General features: G+C 55.3%; 1 protein-coding gene across 1 annotated transcript; it reads left to right on the forward strand.

Moving 5' to 3' along the window:
• The first annotated feature begins 16,869 nt into the window (after positions 1–16,869).
• LOC136458074 (expansin-A11-like) lies at positions 16,870–18,061 on the forward strand. The gene is made up of 4 exons (XM_066458080.1): positions 16,870–16,936; positions 17,019–17,154; positions 17,259–17,553; positions 17,668–18,061. Exons 2-4 carry the CDS (start codon positions 17,034–17,036, stop codon positions 17,969–17,971), a joined length of 720 nt encoding a protein of 239 aa, XP_066314177.1. The 5' UTR covers positions 16,870–16,936; positions 17,019–17,033; the 3' UTR covers positions 17,972–18,061.
• Positions 18,062–23,287: the final 5,226 nt, after the last annotated feature.

A 23,287-nucleotide genomic window follows, 5' to 3' on the forward strand; every position in this document is an offset into this window, starting at 1 on the left:
GAGCTGCCGCCAAAAGCCGGACGAGTCTCTCCGAGACTTCATCCGGCGCTTCTCCAAACAGTGCACTGAGCTACCCAGCGTCGGCGACTCAGAGATCGTCCAGGCTTTCCTCTCCGGCACCACTTGTCGGGACTTGGTCCGAGAGTTAGGACGCAACGTCCCGCGCTCTGCCGCCGCGCTCCTCGACATCGCCACCAGCTTCGCCTCAGGGGAAGAGGCTGTCGGAGCCATCTTCCCCGACGCCGATTGCAAGGGTAAGCGGAGGGAAGAGGCCCCCGTGGCCTCAGCCTCCCACCTCCCAAAGAAAAAGAAGAAGGGTCGCCCAGGGAAGCAAGAGGTCCTCGAGGCCATCCATGTCGCCACAACAGATCGTAGGAATCCTCGAGGCCCCCGTGGCCCCGGGCTATTCGACGACATGCTGAAGAAGCCCTGCCCTTACCATCAAGGTCCGGTGAAACATGCTCTCGAGGATTGCACCATGCTGCGGCGCTACTACGCCAGGCATGGGCTCCCCGACGACGACGCCAAGCAGAAGGGCGCCGGCGACCAGAACGAGGACAAGGACGATGGGTTCCCCGAGGTACGCAACGCTTTCATGATCTTCGGTGGGCCCTCGGCATGCCTTACGGCGCGGCAGCGCAAGAGGGAACGCCGAGAAGTCTTCTCGGTCAAGGTGGCCACCCCCAGTACCTCGACTGGTCCCGAGAGGCGATCACCTTCGATCGAGGTGACCACCCCGACCGTATTCTGAATCCCGGGCAGTACCCGCTGGTCATCGACCCGATCATCGGCAACACCCGACTCTCCAAGGTGTTGATGGACGGAGGTAGCGGCCTCAACATCCTCTACGCCAACACCCTGGAGCTCTTAGAGATCGACCGGTCGAGGCTACGAGGCGACGTTGCACCCTTCCACGGCATCATGCCGGGGAGGCGCACGCAACCCCTCGGGCGCATCGACCTTCCCGTCTGCTTTGGCACCCCTTCCAACTACCGCAAGGAAGTCCTCACCTTCGAAGTAGTCGGGTTCGAGGGAGCCTACCACGCCATCCTGGGGCGACCATGCTACGCCAAGTTCATGGCAGTGCCCAACTATACCTACCTCAAGCTCAAGATGCCAGGCCCTAATGGTGTCATCACAATCGAATCCACGTACGAACATGCATACGACTGCGACGTCGAATGCATCGAGTACGCCGAGGCCCTTGCGGAGGCTGAGACCCTCATCGCCCACCTAGACCAGCTCAGTGGCGAGGTGCCTGACTCCAAGCGTCGCGCGGGGGCGTTTGAGCCCGCTGAAACCATCAAACTCATCCCAGTCGACCCCGCATGCCCCGACGACCGGGCGCTGAAAATCAGCGCCACCCTCGACATCAAATAGGAAGCCGTGCTCGTCGACTTTCTCCGTGCGAACGCCGACATTTTCGCATGGAGTCCCTCGGACATGCCGGGCATACCAAGGGAAGTCGCCGAGCACGCCCTGGACATCCGGGCTGGATCTAGACCGGCGAGGCAACGCCTGCGGCGCTTTCGACGAAGAAAAACGCAAGGGCCATCGGGGAGGAGGTACAGAAGCTCTTGGCGGCCGGGTTCATCAAGGAAGTATCCCACCCAGAGTGGTTGGCTAACCCCGTTTTAGTCAAGAAGAAAAATGGGAAGTGGAGGATGTGTGTAGACTACACCGGTCTGAATAAAGCCTGTCCAAAGGTCCCCTTCCCATTACCTCGAATCGATCAAATCGTTGATTCCACCGCAGGGTGCGAGACCCTGTCTTTCCTCGATGCGTACTCCGGATACCATTAGATCAAGATGAAAGAGTCCGACCAGCTCGCGACTTCCTTCAGCACACCGTTTGGCATGTACTGCTACGTGACGATGCCCTTCGGCCTCAGAAACGTAGGTGCCACGTACCAGTGGTGCATGACCTAGGTCTTTGGCGACAACATTGGGCAGACCATCGAGGCCTACGTAGATGACATCGTGGTCAAAACCAGAAAGGCCGAAAATCTCGTGAATGACTTGAGGGTGACCTTCAAATGCCTTAGAGAGAAGGGCATCAAGCTCAACCCCGAGAAGTGCGTGTTCGGGGTCCCCCAAGGCATGCTCTTGGGATTCATAGTCTCGGAACGCGGCATTGAGGCCAACCCAGAGAAGGTCTCAGCTATAACCAGCATGGGACCAATCAGAGACCTCAAGGGAGTACAGAGGGTCATGGGATGCCTTGCGGCCCTAAGTCGCTTCATCTCGCGCCTCGGCGAAAAAGGCCTGCCCCTGTACCGCCTCTTGAGAAAGTCCGAGCGCTTTTCTTGGACCGTCGAGGCCGAGGAAGCCCTCGCCAGGCTCAAAGCACTGCTGACCAACCCCCCCGTCCTAGTACCGCCCGCCGAGGGCGAGCACCTCTTGCTCTACGTCACCGCGACAACCCAAGTGGTCAGCGCGGTCATAGTAGTCGAGAGGCAGGAGAAGGGACATGCTCTACCCGTCCAACGACCTGTTTACTTCATCAGCGAAGTGCTCTCCGAAACTAAGACGCGTTACCCCCACATCCAGAAGCTGGTTTACACCGTAGTCTTGGCTCGACGCAAGCTGCGTCACTACTTCGAGTCCCACCCGGTGACTGTGGTGTCGTCTTTTCCTCTGGGAGAGATAATCCAAAACCGGGAGGCCTCGGGTAGAGTAGCCAAGTGGGCTATCGAACTCATGGGGGAAACCTTGTCCTTCGCGCCTCGGAAAGCGATCAAATCACAGGTCCTGTCCGACTTTGTAGCCGAATGGACCGACACACAGCTGCCACCCGTTCAGATCCAATCAGAATGCTGGACCATGTACTTCGACGGGTCCCTGATGAAAACTGGGGCTGGCGCGGGCCTGCTCTTGGTCTCGCCCCTCGGAGTACACATGCGCTACATGATCCGGCTTCACTTCGCCGCCTCCAACAATGTCGCCGAATACGAGGCCCTCATCAACGGCCTGCAAGTCGCCATCGAACTTGGAGTACGACGTCTCGACGTACGGGGTGATTCGCAGCTCGTCGTCGATCAGGTGATGAAAGAGTCAAGCTGCCATGACCCCAAAATGAAGGCGTACTGCGCAATGGTACGTCGCCTGGAGAACAAGTTCGACGGTTTCGAACTCAACCACGTTGCACAAAAGTTCAACGAGGCCGCGGACGAGCTAGCAAAGATGGCGTCTGCACGGACCCCGGTCCCCCCGAACGTCTTCGCCAGAGACCTCCACAAGCCATCCGTCGACTACGCCTCAGCGATGGAAGGGGGCCCATCGGCCGAGCCCACCACAGGGCCTGAGGCCCCCTCTGCCACCGAGACCTCGCCCGCCGAGCCCGAGGCCATGGCGATTGACGCAGAGCCTCCCAAGGACAACCAAGGAACGGACTGGCGAGTCCCTTTCCTTGATCACCTCGTTCGAGGAGAACTGCCTGCTGACAGAACCGAAGCCCGACGGCTTGCGCGATGCGCCAAGACTTACGCCCTCTACGACGATGAGTTGTATAGGCGTAGCCCATCTGGTGTTCTCCAACGATGCATCACCACCGAGGCTGGCCAATCCTTACTTTGGGACTTACACACGGGAGTCAGCGGGCACCACGCGGCGCCTCGGGCGCTCGTAGGTAACGCCTTCCGCCAAGGTTTCTATTGGCCAACGGCGGTGGCCGACGCCACGAAGCTAGTACGCTCCTGCGAGGGATGCCAGTACTACGCTCGACAGACGCACCTTCCGGCCCAAGCCCTCCAAACCATCCCCATCACATGGCCATTCGCTGTGTGGGGGCTGGACATGGTTGGGCCTCTGCAGAAGGCATCCGGGGGCCATACCCATCTGCTGGTAGCTATCGACAAATTCTCCAAATGGATCGAGGCTCGTCCGATCACTCAGATCAAATCCGAGCAAGCGGTGCTGTTCTTTACTGATATCATCCACAGGTTCGGGATTCCTAACACCATCATCACTGACAATGGGACACAATTCACCGGACGCAAGTTCCTAACGTTCTGCGATGACCACCACATCCGGGTGGCTTGGTCGGCCGTAGGGCACCCAAGGACGAATGGCCAAGTAGAGCGTGCCAACGGCATGATCCTACAAGGCCTTAAGCCAAGAATATTCAACCAATTGAAGAAGTTTGGCAAGAAATGGCTTGCCGAACTCCCGTCAGTCATCTGGAGCCTAAGAAATACCCCGAGCCAAGCCACAGGATTCACACCGTTCTTCCTGGTCTATGGAGCCGAGGCCATCCTCCCCACTGACTTAGAATACGGTTCCCCGAGGCTACAGGCGTACAACGAGCAAAGCAACTGCACTGCCCGCGAAGACGCCCTCGACCAACTGGAGGAAGCCCGAGACGTCGCGCTGCTGCACTCAGCCAGGTACCAGCAAGCCCTATGGCGCTACCAAGCCTGGCGCGTCCAAAGCCGAGACCTGAAGGTGGGCGATCTGGTGCTGAGACGGAGGCAGAGCAACAAGGGCCGCCACAAGCTGACCCCACCCTGGGAAGGGCCGTACATCGTCGCTCAAGTGCTGAAGCCCGGGACCTACAAGTTGGCCAACGAGAAGGGCGAAATCTTCACAAACGCTTGGAACATAGAACAGCTACGTCGTTTCTACCCTTAAATTTCCAAACGTTGTTTACATTGTTTCTCAAAATACAATAAAGAAGCGTTCTTAGTTGTTATCCCCCCCTTATAGACAAATCGATTGTATAGAACCTAAGGACCGTACGATCGTCTCAAAGGCGAAAAGGCCGGCCGAACCGTGAGAACGGCCTACGCCTCTGGGCTACGGCAGCTCCCTCACCACCTTTTCACCCAAAGGACAGCGTAGGCTCCGAGGAAGTTCTATGAAGAGAGCGGGGCTCGACGTCACAATAGCGCTATAAGGGAGACTCGGCTCTGCCTCTGCAAAGCCGAGCCTCCCTCGGGGGCTAAAAAGGGGAAACCCCCTAAGTCCCAAAACCCCCTAAGTCTCGAACACCGTTTGTTAATGGTCTTTCAAAAAATTTCCCCTAAGTCTCGAACACCGTTTGTTAATGGTCTTTCAAAAAATTTCTACGCCAAACTCTCTCGCGCTCCGACGGGACCTTCATAAGAAACCCAAAAGACCGAAAGTTTGTCTAGAGGCCAAAGGGCCGGTCGAGTCGTGAGAACGGCCTACGCCTCTGGGCTACGGCAGCTCCCTCACCACCCTTCGCTGAAGGACGGCTTAAGTCCCGAGGGATTTCTTTGCGGGTTCCCGAGATCGAGACAGAGGGCACAGGCTTGGAAGTAGAACAGAAAACGGTTAAAAGACGCACATACGCAAATACTTTAAAAGGCCTCAACAGCCACAAAAACGTCACGATACAGCAACTAACTCAATCCGGTTACATGGCCCCTTTTGGCCCAGGTCAAAGCTCAAGGATCGGTAGCCGGCGCGGGAGGGACCACCTCTCCTTCAAATAGACCAGCCAGCGCCGTGCCAGGTGCCTCGGCCGCCTCCAACAGCTTCACGACCTCCGCATCAGCCTCCTCGTCATCTTCTGGCAACACATAGCCGTCGCTAATAGCCTCGAGGTTGATGGCGTAGTGCGAAGAGACAACGGCCAGGGCGCGCTTGACACCCGTGTGCAACGCCCCCCGGAGCCTCTCGTGGACGCGGCCGCTCAACGCAATCAGGCGGCTCCCAAGGGAGCTGGCTGATTGGACCTCCTCGACGTCCAGGGCCTCGCAAGCGGTACGGACAGCGCTGCGCAACGCCTCGTGCTCCCGGACCTCAGCATCCAGCGCCGCTTGCGCTGCGACGGAGGCCTCAGCCGCCTGGGAAGCTTCTTTTTTCAGATCTACGTCGCAACAAGGGGTCAGGAGTCAAACGCGAACTGGAACAAATGGAACAAGGAACATGGCTCAGCGGAACTTACCCTCGGCCTTGTTCTTCCAGGCTAGGACCTCGACCCGAGAGGCCTCGGCCGCCTTGGTAACCTCTGCCAAGGCGACTCTCGTCGCCTGATGCTCGCTCTACTCCGCACCCAGCTGCCCGGCTGTGGCCTTCGCAGAGGCCGTCGCTTCTTGGGCCCGAGACCTGAAGGAGTCTCGCTCCTCCTCTAGTTCCTTGATCTTCACCTCCAAGGGGGCAGCCTGCCCCTTAGCCGTGACCAACTCGGCCTGAAGGTCAGCACAACGAAGGCGGAGGTCCTCCACTTCCGCACTCCGCGCTGACAAAAGCCCCTGGGCGTCGGCAAGCAGGCCCTTCTGCCGCCGGAGCTGGTCCCAGATATCCCTCTCCCTTCGTAGGAACACCGATTTCCCAAGGGACCGGGTCTCGAGCTCCTATAAAGGTAAGAAACGCGCGTCAAAACACTGCGAGGAGACTCAAAGAGAAAACAACTCGGCACGGGAGAGGAAGGTACTTACCTGGGTGACACCGGGCAAGTCCCGTCCCATAATAGTCATCGCCGTCTGCAGCGACCGCACTGCCAGTTGGTGGTACTGCTCGAGGGTATCCCACCGCCCCCCCTCTGCGATATCTTCAAGGGCGAACACAGGCTCCCCCTCGGGATCAGCCTGGTTCCGCCAGAAAACACGCGGGAAGTTCCACCCACGGGGCTCGGGCCGTAGCCGGGCAAGGGCCGAACTCCCCTCGGTGGGATCTGGGACCGGCTGCTCCGCGGATACTGGCTGCCTCGATGTCCGCCGCCTCCTTCCCTCGGGAAGAATCATCAGACGAGATTGTCTGAACCAGGGGCGGCGCCAAAATTTGCTCCGTCTCCGCCTCCATCGCCTCGGCCTCGACGGACCCGGGGGCTCTGGCCTCCGCCATCTCTACCTCGGTGGCCCCAGCATCCACCGCCCTGGCTTTAGAGGTCTTGGGGGCTCCGGCCTCACCCTCAACGGCCTCGGCAATGGTGGACGCCCCAGCCTCCTTCGCCCCAAGACTCGCGACATCGCGAGGCGTGGGCTCCTCCTCCTCCACCCGCTCCACGGCTACCTCGGCACCCTTTTCCTGGGCAGCCGCCTCCTCCGAAACAGCCCCACCCGACGCCACGCCACGCTGCACGCCAGCCTGCGCCTCCGCTGCCTGATGGGCGGAGGAGACAACATTCACCTTGAGCACCTTACGGGGCGCCAAGGGAGGATCTTCCACCAGATGCGTCTGGCTGGAAGCAAAGACACTCCCAAGGTTAGCATGCGACCGAGGGGCAAACAAGAAGTACTATGAATTCCACCAGAAAAAAACGCTTACCGCAAACGGGGGTGCAGCCGCTTCGACACCGCCAGCCTCCTCTGCAACGGCGGCGGTGGTGGCAGCAGCGTGGCCTCGGTGTCCACTGGTGCCAGCTGGCCTCCGTCGGGCCCCGGCACCTCCTCGACCCTTTGCGGAGACGATGGGGTGGTCGCCACCGCCGCCGGCTCCACCTCCACCGTCGAACCCATCGGGCTGACGGCACGCTCCTCCAACACCCGCGCCTCGGGTGTGTCGGCCTCGGCCCTAGGATGAGCCGCCGCCGGCCCCAGGACACCTCCTCCTCCTAGGAGCGTCAGGCTCCTTACCGGCGCCCCGGGCACCATCTCCCTAATGTCGGGGAGGTGTTCCAGGCAGGCCGTCCCCACCTCACGCCCGCCGCCGTCACCCGAAGAATCCGACATCGACGATGAGGGAGACGGCTCCAACGGGAGACTGTCGAGCTTCTAAAGCCGGCGACGGGCGTCCAGCTTTTCGTGCGCGAGGAGCTTCTTCGTGCGCTTCGCCTCCTTGGCATCTTTTTTCTTCTTCTCCTCCTCGGCACGCACCCTGTTCACGGATCGCCGCCGGGCGTCCTCGGGAACGGGCGGCGGGGAGCCTCGCACGTCTCTTATCCCCTGTAGGAACAACGAAGTAAGACAACAGACAAAAAAGAAACAGAAAAACGAAAAACAAGAAGGCCGCGAAAGCCTCGACAACATCCAACTTACCAGCGAGACATACCCCCGCGACGGGCGCATCGGGAACGGCATCAAATCGTCAATCTTCGGCTTCCCGTCTACCGCCTCTCTCACCCGACGCAGGATCTCGTCGTCGGTAAGAGCGAAGGCGGACATCTTGACACCAGCGATCGGATCGCCCGGCGTCATCTCGAACAGCCGCCGCCGCCGGGCCATCAGTGGCAACACCCTCCGGCGGTGAAAAGCCACCACGACCATGGCCGCCGAAAGGCCGTGGTCACGCAGCTTCCCCAAGGCCCTCAAGAGCGGTTCCAGCCTAGGCTGATCGACCTTGACGACGCCGTATCCCCATTTCTCTGGTTGACTCTCTACAACCCGCCCGGTATAAGGGGGAAGTCCTCCGCCGTCGTTACGGAGGTAGAACCAGCCGTCATACCAACGACGGTTGGACGAGGACAGCTGGGCCGGGATGTAGAGGGACTGCCGGTCTTGGCGTACGTGAAGGGTGCAGCCGCCGGCCCTCTACACCTTCCGAGCCCCCCTCGTTCCCCCCGGCTTGGTGGTGAACGTCGCTCGGAACAAGTGGAGCCACAACTCCCAGTGGGGAGCGATCCCCAAGTACCCCTCACAGACGGCGACAAAGATGGCCGCCTGCGCGATGGAGTTGGGGCTGAAATTGTGAAGCTCCACGCCATAGTAGTGCGGGAGCGCCCGCATGAAGTTATCCACCGGCGACCCGAGGCCTCGCTCGTGGAAGACGACAAAGCTCACCACATAGCCGTCGCGCGGCCTCGGCTCCGACTCGTTCCCCGGAGCAATCCACTCCGGCTCGTCAGGGTCGGTGATCGGGCAAAGAAGGCCGGCCTCCACGAGCGACTGCAGCTTCTCCTCGGTGATGTCGGACCGCTCCCAGGGATCCGCCGGGAGGATGACGGGACCACCAGCCATTGCGCGGCGGAGGACGCTGCTACGGCGGTAATCTCTCTCCCTCTCTCTTTTAGTCTCTCGCCCTTCTCCTTCTCCTCCTCGGCGCTCTATGCTCTCAGCAACGGCACGGAGGCAGCAAAGGCGAGTGCGAAAAAGGTAAGAAGGGGAAGGGCGAGGTTCTTTGCGTATTTATGCAGGGACAGGACGAAACCACCGGGTGACGAAATCGGGGAAGTTTCCCCAAAAGATCCGGCACGGTTATCCAGATCCGGTTTTACCGCCCACGCGCCCACTCCCTCCTCATTAAATCGTGCGTGCAGATACGTCCCGTCGGCAGACACCACGTCACATCCAACCGCAGCAGCAGCAGGCGCCGTTTCGCTACCCCGAAAAAGTCACCTCAAAAGACGCGCCTGCCGTTGTTAGCCGTAGGGAGAGAAATAACCCCCCCCCCGATTCCTTTCAGGCAAAGGAACTGGGCACCGAGCCCGCTACGGTCTAGGGGTTCGAAGGCTGGGCCCTTAGGGGTTTCGACAGCCGCCTCAGGGCAACAGAGTCAGGGGCGACTACGGGCGAGCCTATACGAGGCCGAGGCCCAAGCAAGCAAAACGCTTGGGATGCCCTGTGTCGTGTCCGAGACCGGCAGGGAGGTCTCCGAATGGGATCCCACCGTAGGGAGGCACCGAGCCACCGAGGCCCAGCGAACGGCCTCGGCACCCACTAGAGAAACCCGCCGGTACTCTTGGAGCGCGTCCCCGGACCGCTAGCCGACCCCCAGCGAACGGGGTACGGGCCTCCACTCGGACTTACCCGATAACAGCTCACCGAAACTGCCATCGCTCGCGCCCACCGAGGGTAGCGTGGCACATTCCACCCCTCCTTCCGAGCGAAAAGGAAGCGCGAGGGTCGAGTAAAAAGTCAAGAGAATCCCTGACGGCCCTCTTGCTCCGTGCAGAGGCTAAGGGACTCTTCCTGCAAAAACATTGCCGAGGCCCAGCGACTTAGGCTCGCATCCGAGGGGGCTCGGCAAAACAAACCCTCCTTCCAAGCGAAAAGGAAGCGCGAGGGTCGTTCAAAAAGCCAGAAGAGCTCCTGACGGCCCTCTTGCTCCGTGCAGAGGCTAGGGAGCTCCTTCTGCTAAAGATGCCGAGACCCCGCGACCTAGGCTCACACCCGAGGGGGGCTCGGCAGATAGACCCTCACGCGCGAGGGGCGAACCAAAAAGCCAGGGGGACCTCTGATCGCTCTCTCGCTCCGCGCGAGAGACTCGGGGGCTCCTCCTGCAACTTTGCCGAAACCCAGCGGCTCAAGCTCGCACACGAGTGGGCTCGGCAAACAGCCCCCCGTCCGAGCGAAAAGGACGTGCGGGGGACGGACAAAAAAGTCGAGAGGACCCCTGACCGCCCTCTCGCCACGTGCGGAGGCTCGGGGGCTCTTCCTACGCCTAAGATAAAGACAAAAGCGACCCAAGCCCGTTACAGTCCAGGGGTTCGAAGGCTGGGCCCCTAGGGGTTTTGACAGCCGCCCCAGGGCAAAAGAGTCAGGGACGACTACGGGCGAGCCTATATGAGGCCAAGGCCCAAGCAAGCGAAACGCTTGGGACGCCCTATGTCGTGTCCGAGACCGGCAGGGAGGTCTCCGAATGGGATCCCACCGTAGGGAGGCACCGAGCCACCGAGGCCCAGCGAACGGCCTCGGCACCCACTAGAGAAACCCGCCGGTACTCTTGGAGCGCGTCTCCGGACCGCTAGCCGACCCCCAGCGAACGGGGTACGGGCCTCCACTCGGACTTACCCGATAACAGCTCACCGGAAATGCCGACGCTCGCGCCCACCGAGGGTAGCACGGCATCTTCCACCCCCCCTTCGAGCGAAAAGGAAGTACGGGGGTCGTACAAAAAGCCGGGGGAACCCCTGACGGCCCTCTCGCTCCAGGCGGAGGCTGAGGGGCTTTTTCCACAGCATCGTCAAGGCCCTGCGATCCGAACTCGCACCCATAGGCCCGGCAAACACCCCTCACTCGAAAGAGAAAAAAGCCCCTGAAGAAGTGAAATCACTCCTCCAGGGCCTCGGGGGCTACACCCGGCGGGTGCGCTCGCGCGCACCCACCGAAACCTCAAGTACAAACACCATCCCAACGGGGACTGTCGAGAGCCAATCCTCGTCAGAACCTTAGGGGGAGTACCTTCACTCCCCCCAAGGCTCGGGGGCTACTGTCGGATACCGTGAGAAGGGGTACCCTAAGCAAGACCCAAAAAACGACTACGTAGACTTTGTAAAGATTGAAACCAGCTAAACACCGCTGGCCTTGGCCGATTCTCTGACTCGCCCGAGGCCCCCTCACCACTGACCTCGAGCGACTCCCTGCCGAAGGCCTCGGCCGGGCCACTGACCCTCCGTCTCGCGCGAGGCATGCTCGGCAGCACTCTGTTGCCTCTTCCTTCTCCCGTCCCTCTGACAAAATGTCGTGTCGCATTAACTCAGCCAACTGCTGCCCCTGACATCGGCCGCATGCTCGGCACAGTACAGCGGAATGGCCGACGGGACAGGAGGCAGGACGGGGCAGGGGTTACCCGCCACTGTGCTAACCACTATGCACATGGTTGACACCCGTGCCTCACTGAGCTGCCAACTCCTGCTCCAAGGATAACGCGGCATGGGGAGCCACGTCTGGGCTACTGTGGCCTCGGAATCAGTACCCAGGACCAATAATTCCCTCCAAGGCCTCGGCAGTTTGCTTCAGGGGCTCGGCAGCCTGAGGACCCACGTCCGCCGGGGCCCCCCGCGATGGCTCGGCCTCGGCACCTGCAGAGCCACAGCTCCCCACGACGTCATCACGCGATGACCTGCACGTCGCCTGGACTGGGCAGGGGTTACCCGCCACTATACTAACCACCACACACATGGTAGACACCCATGCCTCACTGTGCTGCCAACTCCTGCTCCGAGGACAACGCAGCGTGGGGAGCCACGTCTAGGCTACTGTGGCCTCGGAATCAGTGCCCAGGTCCAATGACTCCCCAAGGCCTCGGCAGTTTGCTTCAGGGGCTCGGCAGCCTGGGGATCCATGTCCGCCGAGCCCCCCACGATGGCTCGGCCTCGGCATCTGCAGGGCCGCTGCTCCCTATGACGTCATTGCACGGTGACCAGCACGTTGCCCGCCATGTCCTGCATCAGGCTGTACTGGAGCCCCACGACGCACAAAATCGAGTATGACCGGCGCGTCACTTCTGCACGACAAGGACGGGGCCACTCCATCGACCATACCACAACAGTGGCCGGCTACAGGGCTCGGACACGCCACCCCATTTACAGAAGCACTATGTAGCAATCTATGTACGGTCCCAGGTCTCCCTTAGAGTATAAAAGGAGGGACCGGGGCCATTTCTAGGGAGGAAAAAGGGAGACGAACACACCGCCTAGAACTACGCACTCCTACGCTGCTTGGGAACAACGCCTCAAGTAGCCCGCACCACCCACGCCGAGACCTGGGACTAGCTCCCTCTCTCACCTAGTTTGTGACCCCCTTACTACGAGCACTCCGGTGCAAGGAATACAAGATCGATCTCTCGGACTGGACGTAGGGCCTCGATGGCCTGAACCAGTATAAACCTTGTGTCTCTTTGCATCACCATCCGGGATTAGGGGCACGCAGCACAAATTCACTCGTTGGTTGAGGGACCCCTGGTTCCAAAGCACCGACAAAACTATTATCAAAGGAACACATTGTTACATAGGAAAAAGAGGTTGAGTTGTGTAGGCTCCTTACTTCCAACAACTGCTATGCTACCACCAGTTCACTGCAAGAAGCTACTCCATTTTTTGTGGGGTATCACTGTATCAGGATATTGAATCAAATAGGTGAGAAAAATACCATGTTGCTTCATGTGAATTAAATGACTCACATTTCTTAGCTCACATAATTTAATCGAGGAGTGTTTGCTTTATCCTTTCAGCGTAGCTAGCTAGTACTCCAACTAATAACTCTGTTTCTCTGCATTAATTTTCCACCTTCGTTTTGTCTATTTTTCTTCTCTTTAGATCAGGCTGTGCATATTTCGGCGTCGGGGGCGCCTCAGGCATAGTCTCAGAGGGACCGGCAGGGGCACTGTTGATGTCAGAGGTGCTGAATGGTGTTCCTGCAGACAAAAACTTATGCAACGGTCCAATAGGAGCGGGCACAACATTAGTAGCATCAAGAAACTCAAAGTCCGCTGGAATACTAGGACCATTGCGCTCAGCAAAGGGGAAGGCTGTTTCATCGAAGATGACGTGCCGGGAGATGATGACTCTATTGGTGGAGAGGTCAAGGCACCGGTATCCTTTGTGGTGAGCGGAATAGCCTAGGAAGACGCACAAGGCAGACCTAGGAGCGAGTTTATGAGGAGCGGTGGTGGACAGGTTTGGATAACATTTGCAGCCAAAGACTCGTAGGTGATCATACGCCGGTGGCGTGCCGTACAGGGCAAGGTGGGGCGTGGAGAACTGTAGAGTCTTGGTGGACAGTATGTTAAGCAGAAGGGTCGCTGTGGAGAGGGCCTCCGCCCAGTAGGAGGGAGGCATAGACGCCTAAAAAAGTAGTGAGCGAACGACATTATTGATGGAGCGAATAATGTGTTCGGCTTTACCATTTTGAGGCGAGGTGTAGGGGCAGGACATACGAAGATGGATGCCCTGGGTGAGGAAGAAGTGACGGGTGCTAGAGTTGTCAAACTCTTTCCCGTTGTCGCACTGGACAGCCTTGACGTGGGCGCCAAATTGGGTGGAGGCGTGGGCGATGAAGTGGGCAAGCGTACTGTAAGTGTCAGATTTGAGTCGCAAAGGAAAAGTCCACAAGTAGTGAGTGCAATCATCAAGTATGACCAAATAGTATTTGTAACCAGAAACACTGACAACTAGAGATGTCGATAAGTCACAATGAATAAGATCAAACTTGCTAGACGCACGAGAGGTGGACGAATGAAAGGGCAGACGAACATGACGCCCTAACTGACAAGCATGACATAGATCTGAACAGTCCTGAATGTGATAGGAAACACTAGAGGCAAGCTTCGACAACGCCTCATGACTGGGGTGACCGAGACGCCGATGCCACAGTGGGGAGGGAGCCTGAGCGACAAAGGAGTGTGCTGGAGGTAGGCACAGTGGATATAGCGGCCCAGAGCTATTGCACCTGATGAACTCGGTCCGAGATGGAAGAACCTTCACAGAACAACCAGTAGAGTCAAACTCAACAGAACAATTGTTGTCGATAGTGAATTGGCGCACAGAGATGAGATTCTTAATAAGTTGTGGCGACACAAGAACATTATTAAGACGTAAAGTAGGGGACAGCTCTGTGGAGCCAGTGGCAGTAACAGGAAGCATGGAACCATTACCGACAACAATAGATGAAGGAATAGGATACCGCGGGAATAGAACATGTGAAAGGGAGGAAGACTGAGATGTCATATGTGAAGTAGCACCTGTGTCGAAGTACCACTCGTTGGACGAAGGAGGGGTTAGCGACGTCGTGCTGAAGGCAGAGGCGAGGGCCGTCTGGTCCCAAGAAGGGAGGCTGGCCACAGGATTGTAGTACCCCGGGGCGACCCACTGTCCTGAGCCATCAGAGGCAGTGACGGCAGCAGGCTGCTGATAGGCGACAAGTGCCTGCTGCTGCTGGGCGAGGAGGGCCTGCTGTTGTGCATGTTGTTGTCCCTGCAGATGAGGAGGCACCGAGATGGGTGCCAGCGGAGGATGAGGACCCCTGGCCACATCTGAATGGAACCCATACATGGGTTGTAGACACTGGGCCAGGGGCGACCACCGATGGCAGGCTGCTGGGCGTCGGCCATCTGCTGCTGCTGCTGCTGGGCGCCAGAGGGAGGGCGATGGCCTCCAGTGCTGTTGTTGCCACCAGGGCCCCCCTTTCCACCGCCGCCGCTTCTGCTGCGGCGATTGCCATTGGAGGACTTAAGCCCGCCAGCGCCCCCGGAGCCTGTGTTGGACGTGGGTGAGGCAGCGCTGGAGGAGCCTACTGTTGCGGTGGAGGCAGCGAGAGCAGTGGCAGGGGACTCCTTGTTCTCCAATGTGAGTTCCTCGAGGATGAGGTCATCACGAGCCTCCAGGAAGGTGGGGAAGGGCCGGCTACGGCGTAGGAGGGCCCCGACATGGCTGAAGCACTCGTTGAGGCCACGGATCACGTTAAGGATGAGGGTGCAGTCGGTGATCACTTCACCAAGAGCCGTGAGGTCGTCAGCCATCTTCTTCAGTCGGCGGCAGTAGTCGGTGACAGAGAGGTCGCCTTGGACGAAGTTGCGAAACCGCGTCTCAAGGTGGATGGAGCGAGCCTCCTGGTTGCCGAGGAACTGGGTCTCGACGGTGAGCCAGGCATGCCGGGCAGTGGAGCCCTGGGCGGAGATGATCTCGGCAAGGTCGTCGGTGAGCGTGGCGACGATCCAGGACTTGACGACGCAGTCCATCCGAGCCCAGTCAGGGGAGATCGAGGCCGGAGGTTCCTCGTGGACATGGTCCTGAAGAGAGAACTTGTCGAGGATGAGCAGGAACTGATCGCGCTAGCGATTGAAGTTGCCGGAGTCGACGTTGAGAACGGTGGTGACGTGGTTCCGGATGTTGTTGACGGCGATGGCCTGGGCGTGCAGTTGCAGCTGTGCCATGGCCTCATGAAGGAGCATGGCTGAGGCGAGGTCGGGAGGAGACATGGAAGATGTGCTGGAGGAGGCGGCTCTAGGTGCACCGGGGGCGGCGGCGGCGGCTGCGCGTTCCTTGGCTGCGCACGCCAGGGCTTCGCTGGCACGGGCAACAGCCGCGTCGTGATCTTTGACAGTGGCTGCAGCCTCCTCCTCGGCCTGGGCAGCGTGAGCTAGGACGACTTGGCGCTCCTTCTCGAGAAGTTGGGCGGTGGCGGCGGCGTCGTTCGCCTTCTCCTTGGCCTGGCGTGTCGCAATCTCTTCAACGGTAACATCCCCAGAACTGGGAGAGGGCAGGGGGGGGAGACATGGCGCTGCACGGCAGAGGCCGGCGCGCAGGGGTGTGCAGCGGAAGGAAAGACCTAAACCTAGGCGGCTAATACCATGAGAGCGAATAGGTCTCGGAAAATTGTGATAGATTGATATGGGTACAGGGAGTACATTATATAGGCATGGATCAGGAAGGGTTTATAGAAACACCCAATCAACGGTGATCCTTGCCTAATCAATAATCATCTACCATAATCCCTAGAGGCAGCCCAACCAATATGCTTGGGCGCCAGGCCCATGGCCAGCCCATAGGCGCCTATTCTAACACTTGTGATCTCTGTCATGCGCTTTGTAGCCCTCTTAACCGTTGCAATTGACACCAGGACAATATTATACAGATCCTTAAACTCTATATAGTATCATGTGTAACCCAATAGGACAATTGCAAAATATAAGCAATAGGCTTTTCATCCATGTTTCCACCGTTTAATGTGAATCTGTTACTAGCTGTTTACCTTGCAGACATGCCGTTCTTAACGGCAGCCGACATATTATCGTCTAATAATAAAATGGCTAATGGCCTCGTGACAATCAAAATTACCACATGAAACACTGGCTTCAAATCCAAGCGAGTTCAAAGTCAAAGCGAACTTGGAATTGGCACCCATGGCCAAAGTAAAAGGACTATTTTTTTTTCTAATCTTGTTAGGTTCAGCCTGATTGCACATTAACCATCTGATCTCGTCTTCTTGATAGATGTGAAGTCAAGGTCTACTCACAGTTTGTTATGGATGCAGTACAGGTGCCCCCAGGCCCCAACTGGGCAATTTGCCCATGTTACCGGTTAACTCTGATCCCAACTATCTCCCGCCGAAAACAGGCGAATCTTTTGTATGTTCAGTGATATAACAGTGACAAGTGGGCCTTCCCACTGGTCTATATATGTATGTCCATAATAAGGAAAAAAAATGAGATTCTTCATACACGTGGCGCTTGCCTTCAGACGACTTCGCATGCAGTGAGGGCCTATATATGTTCACAGTTCACCCCATCTTCCTCCTACCATCCTGTGTAGTCAAACCGCAGCAAGTTGAACTAGCAACTACAGCAAGCCTAGTGGTGCTCATCTAGAGCTGCAAGTACGTGACTGCAAATTCCTAGCTAGATCTAGCTATCTTAGTTTGTTTCCTCTACTAACACTCTTTTTTATGCTTTTTATAGAAGGATATACTATACATGGGGTCCTTAGGCTTGCTGGTTCTAGCGATCGCCGCCGTGCTGGAGCTCACCAGAGCCGACTCCTGGAACGGTGGCCGTGCCACGTTCTACGGTGGCGATGACGCCACTGGCACTATGGGTGAGCATCTATCTATACATTGAGCAGTTGGATGTATCGATCGATCGCTCGTTAGCTATTGGCTGCATCATAATGACATGTTGTTCTTTGTGTCTGACGTGCAGGAGGAGCGTGTGGGTATGGCAACCTGTACAATGCGGGGTACGGGAAGAACACCGCGGCGCTGAGCACCTCGCTGTTCAACAATGGGCAGAGCTGCGGCGCGTGCTTTGAGATCCGGTGCACTGGCAGTGGCAGCTGCCTGTCTGGTTCCGCCATTGTGACGGCCACCAACTTCTGCCCGCCCAACTATGCTGGTGGATGGTGCAACCCGCCGCAGCCACACTTCGACCTCGCCGAGCCGGTCTTCACCCAGATCGCCATTTCCGGTGCTGGCGTCGTGCCTGTCCAATACAGGAGGTACGTACGTGACAGTGACACCAACCAGCTGCTCAAAGTTGGAGGCCCGTGCCGTGCGTATGATCACACCATGCCTGATCGATGCCTATGCGATGTTTAATTTGTGCTGTGCAGGGTGGCGTGCGTCAAGCAGGGTGGCATCCGGTTCACCATCAGCGGCCACTCCTACTTCATCCTGTTGCTCATCACAAATGTGGGCGGCGCTGGTGACTTGACGGCGGTGTCGATAAAGGGCTCGCGGACGCGCTGGCAGACCATGAGCCGCAACTGGGGCGCCAACTGGAATAACGGCGCCCTGCTCGACGGCCAGGCACTGTCGTTCCAGGTCACCGCCAGCGATGGCCGCACCGTCACGTCCGAGAACGCCGCACCAGCTGGCTGGAGCTACGGCCAGACCTACACCGGCAAACAGTTCTAACTGTCCGGTCAGCTGATGAGCTGACCGCCGGCCGGCCGGCCGTCTGTGCTGAGCGGCCGGTCACGATTAGCATCGCGTGTGTGTGCGTCGCCGGAGGAGGGCTCTGTTTTGAAGCAGCTCGCTCGAGAGCGGCAAGGTCTGGTTAGGGGCTTGTGACTTGACGTTTTTGCGACTAGCAAGGCATGTGCGTTCGTCGCCAGCCACCGAAGATGGGGGCTTTTACTTTCAGCAGGCGTGTGCTTTGCAGGGGCGCTTAATTAGTCAGGGTCAGGGTCAGGGTCAGGGTTTCGAGACCTGGAAATTAATCAACAATGGCTGCCTGTGGTGATGAGCAGAAATTAGCAGCTCGTCACCCGCGCCGTGTACCACGTAATTGCAGCTTTGCTTGCTTGAATCAATGGAATTTAGCCTAGTTGTTCTCTTCTCGTTTCTTCCCACCAAAATGGGTAAGAACCAGTGTCATACTTTGGCTGTTCATCGTTACAACGTTTTCTCTGTTTCTATTCAATGTGCTCTATTGAACTAATAAGAAAGCAAAGCCTGCATGATCCCTAGCTACAACTACAATGATCTGATCGGATCGGATCGGATCGGATCGGATCCATTCGGTCAAGTATATGTTTAGTTTAGTAGGTCTCATGGATGCTAGAAATAAAAAGTCACCGAAGCGAGGACAAAGATGGCTTCAAATTGGACAAAACCAGTGAACGCGCGATGGTCCGGTGATTTGACATTTGTGCACGTTGGATTTCTGATCTCCGGGCACCCTCTGAGATGGATTCCAATAACAAGATTGCTTGTGAACGCAAGAAATACTCAGAAGTCAATGATGCACAAACACTGTTGGAATTCTTGAGAAATAAGCAGTTAGAGGATCCTTACTTAGAAGCTAATGATGAACAAACACTGTTGGAATACTTGAGAAATAAGCTGTTAGAGGATCATTCGGTCTTTTATGTTGTCTAGATAGGTAAGGAAGATGATTGGATAGAAAAATTCTTTGGGCAGCAAGTGCTTTGGTATGCCTTTTGCTCGGATCATTGGAACCAACTATCACAAGCAAACATTAATTTTTGGGGACACCACTTTTTAATAGTGATAAGTTTGAAATGCCTTTTGCTCGGATCATTGGAACCAACTATCACGAGCAAACAATAATTTTTGGGCTACACTTTATATATAATAAAACTATTGAATAATTTATTTAGCTCTTTGAAACCTTCCTAACACAATTCCAAACAAGCATCCTAGCACAATTTTCACTAATCAAGATATAGACATGGCAGCTTCAATTGCATATGTATTCCCCAAATACAAGTCATTGCACGTCTTTGTTTGTGGCACATTTACCTAAATGCTTTTGGCAAAATAGTCATTTTGGTCCATAAAATATTACTCGAGGCTCAGTTTCATCCTTAAACTTTCAAAACGGTCATTTTAGTCCTCAAACACTAGCTCAGTTTCATCCTAAAACTATGAAGATGATCATTTCAGTCCTTAAACTTTTTATTTTAGGCTCAATTTCATCCTAGAACTATAAAGATGATCATTTTAGGCTTCAAACTTTGTGTTTTCGGTCTAAACTTTTATTTTCAAACTCAACTTTGTCTATCGTTTCTATGTGGAGCGCTGTGCTGTTGCACCTGGTCAGCATCAACATCACCAGCAATTAGAGATAAAAAAAATAATATTCATCAAAAACACTTTAGTGGCCATTTGTAAGTGTATCTAGCCCTTTAATGGGTTTTGGAATATGAATACAAATGTTAAAACTGTGCTAATCCGATTTTGGTAGTTGGGACGACGCTAGTGCCCGACAAAGGATGAAGTTGTGCCAAAATGTATTTTGATAATTCATGGATGAAATTGTGCCTGAAATATAAAAGTTTTCTTTTTAGATAGACAAAATTGAGTTGAAAAATAAAGTTTAAAGACCAAAATGCATTTTGGTAGTTTGTGGATGAAATTGAGTCCAAAATACAAAGTTTGAGGACTGAAACGATCATCTTCATAGTTCTGGGATGAAATTGAGCCTAAAAATAGGGTTTGAGGGCTAAAACGACTGTTTTGGAAATTTAGGGATGAAACTGAGCCTCGAGTAATATTTTAGGGACCAAAACGGCTATTCTGCCAATGCTTTTCATGAATCGGATAACAAGTTTCTACCTGATTTTAAGAGATGTGTGAGGACAAATCGGCTTAGTTCATTTGAAAGTGGCATGAATTGTTGAGAGGATATAGTCTTGAGGATAACTCATGGATGAAAAAACTGTATAATATGCGGGGTAAAGCGGGTTGTTGTCTACTGTGACTCTTTTACGGCGGATATGAACTCAATTCAAGGGAGTGAAGGTATGAATAATTCTTCTAGCATGAACACTCCTTGTATCAAGGAGGATATAAGTCTTATACTTGGAGTTGGTCAAGCTGCCACATTTGCAGTCGGCTGCTAAGGAAATACATTTTGATGGAGTGCCAAATCAAGATATAATATATGTAACCTTGTTGTGTAGCCTTGTAATGTATCCAGGAATGTCACTAAATTAATAGTACTGTACTTAGCACTTTGTACAACCTGGGTGCAATAATGTTTAAATCGTATTGCAAATGAATTTTTTATCAGATAAATAATTCTTTTTTCACATAAGCATTAATAACCAGAGAAAAAAATCATCTCTTTTAACACAGCGTCGGCAACGATGGTGCAAGCGGTGCTGACGGCGCTTTTGTCCTAACGACTCTGTCGTCCGGTTGTTGGTGGTGCAGTGTGGTGACCGGTTTATGGTGGTTTGGAGGCGGTTGAGCATGTGTCCGTGCTGAGTTTTGGTCTGTGTGGCTCGTGTTGACGTCCCATTCCGACCGGCCAGGGTTGTTTTTCTTTTCTGTTGAGTATGAGCTCGAGTTCGGTATGTGTTGATGGTCCAATCCAACCGATCGTAGTTGTATCTTTTTTATTTTGTTCAGTTTGAGCTTTATCTGCTTTTTAATATAATCGGCAGCTCTCCTGATTCGTTTTGAAAAGAAGTATCAGACAACAAAAGCTATCACCAAACCAATGAACTGCATACAGTGAAAGGAACGTACTTGTGAACATCAATCATATTCAGGACAAGTGGACAACCATATACATTTCAAATAAGAAAATACACTACTGTACAAATCATTGGATGTGAGTTTACTTGCAATTTGACCACTACAATCAGTATAAACTCTCAGATTACAAAGAAGGGCTACAATTATATCAAACTGCAGCCCTATACAACCATATATGCTTAAGGCTTTAATATATTCTGGGGCCAACCCCTGTCCATCTTGCATTGCAATTAGGAAAACAAAGTTCGAGTCAGTCACAGCTTCTCGAGCTCTAGCACGTGTTGCTACAAGTGTTTGACTGACGAAAGGACACCCCATCACTTGATCATTGCGACCATTGAATTTCACAGCTGCCGCAGATAGAGCCAAGAACCTAGATGAAAACATAGATGATTTTTTAGCTTTCAATTGCTCCATATATGATTTTTTTTCACAAATTGAAAAATCTGGCCAGTGACTTTGAAACATGAGACAAGGGTAGTAGAAAACTACCACTTATGTTAATCCACACATGCCTAGCAATATCGGAATAAAAAAGACGGAAATGCTCCACCACGGACATCCGTTCCGCGTTGGTCAATCCGAACGCGGCTAGCTGGGCTACGGACCAGCCCACAGGCCTGCTCCCCTCATCGGCATACACGGTTTCTCCAAAAAATAAAAGAAAAAAGAAAAGAGAGCGACATCTTATTTTTCTCATTTGCATCAGCTCCACCGCACCGCCTGCCCTTTGGTCTCATACGCACGAGCTCTGCTAGCGCCCACATCCGCATGAGCGCCGCTGCCATCCGCATACGCACGAGTGTTAGCGCCGCCGCTAGCCGTGTACGCACGAGCTCCACCGACCGCGCTGCGCCGCCTGCCCGTGGTGAGGGAGACTGCTGCCACCTCCACCACGGGGTTGGACGCCTGGTCGGCGGCCAAGAAGACCTCCGTCTCCGCCTGCCAGCTCGCTGCGGTCGGGTGTGGAGGTCGCCCGCGTGTAGCTCACGGCAGCCCGGGTAGATCGGAGCCTACCCACACACATCTCGTGCCCGCCTACCCAGTTCGCCGTGCCCGGGTGGAACTCGCCCGCGTGCAGCCCGCGATGACCGGGATAGAACTCCACACGCCGACGAGGATCCTTTCTCTCAAGTAGCAAAGAGATGTTTGTGCTAAAACTGCATGTTGCAAGCATCTATTTCAAGTGTTTTAAATGTTTTAGAGGTATGTTGCAAGTGTTTTATATCGATGTTGCAAAAGGAGATCGGGATGTTGCACATGTTGCAATGGTGTTTTAAAGTGTATGTCCCAAATGTTTCATCTGTTTCAAACGTATGTTGCAACTGTTTCATCTGGATATTGTAAAAGTAGATCTGGATGTTGCATATACATGCATGTTGCAAGCGTATGTAGTGTTTCAGGTGTTTTCATACATATGTTGCAAGTGTTTTATCTGGATGTTGCATATGTTTTGCAATGGCTACAAACATGTTTTTCTGGTGTTTCATACGTATATTGCAAGTGTTTCATCTAGATGTTGTAAAAGTAGATCTTGGTGTCGCACATGTTGTAATAGGACCCATCTGCAGCAGCCACCTACTGGAGCTGCTGGGTCCGCCTGCATGCGCGTGGGTGTGGAAGAGATGCCACGGTGTGGGTGCAGGACACGAAGCGCATGGGCCACGGTGCGGGCGTGGGACACGAAGCGCGCGCGGGCCACGGTGCGGGCGCAAGCAGGGCCAGCCCTGGGGGCGGGCAAGCGGGGCGGCCGCCCTGGGCCCCCAACTCCAAGGGGCCCCACCCTAAGGTATGTACACAACACGGGTATATGTACTTGACATGTTAGCAATCAAGGCCCAGCAGCGTTGTCAGCCTGCCCAAGGACGCAGTTGGCATCTGCGACCACGAGAAGCTATCCCCACCTGGCCAGTCCGCGGGTGACACGAACACACCGATACGCGCTCTCCTCGACCTCGACTCCTCCTGCGCGGCGGTGATGCGAGACGCGAATCACTGTCCACGGACCACGCACATGAGACGGCAGCGACGCAACGCAAGACACGATTCACCTAGATACCAAGACGCAAGTAGCATTTGTCAAAAAAAAAGACGCAAGTAGCAAGCTTCTGCAGTTCTGCTCCGTGTGAGTATGATCTAGGTATGCAGACCAAGTCCACAAAAACCCGATGCCAGTGCCGGCGATTTAATCAGAATAGGTTTGTACGTCCTCTGCTGGCCTAT

This window comes from Miscanthus floridulus, chromosome 6 (genome assembly GCF_019320115.1).
Source record: "Miscanthus floridulus cultivar M001 chromosome 6, ASM1932011v1, whole genome shotgun sequence".
Lineage (NCBI taxonomy): Eukaryota > Viridiplantae > Streptophyta > Magnoliopsida > Poales > Poaceae > Miscanthus > Miscanthus floridulus.

What these genes read in the sequence shown, in the direction of transcription:
- LOC136458074 (XM_066458080.1), top strand. Translation starts at nt 17,034, where the DNA reads ATGGGGTCCTTAGGCTTGCTGGTTCTAGCGATCGCCGCCGTGCTGGAG. An exon ending in TGACGCCACTGGCACTATGG is followed by an intron (nt 17,155 to 17,258) that starts GTGAGCATCTAT and finishes TCTGACGTGCAG; the next exon opens with GAGGAGCGTGTGGGTATGGC. An exon ending in GTGCCTGTCCAATACAGGAG is followed by an intron (nt 17,554 to 17,667) that starts GTACGTACGTGA and finishes TGTGCTGTGCAG; the next exon opens with GGTGGCGTGCGTCAAGCAGG.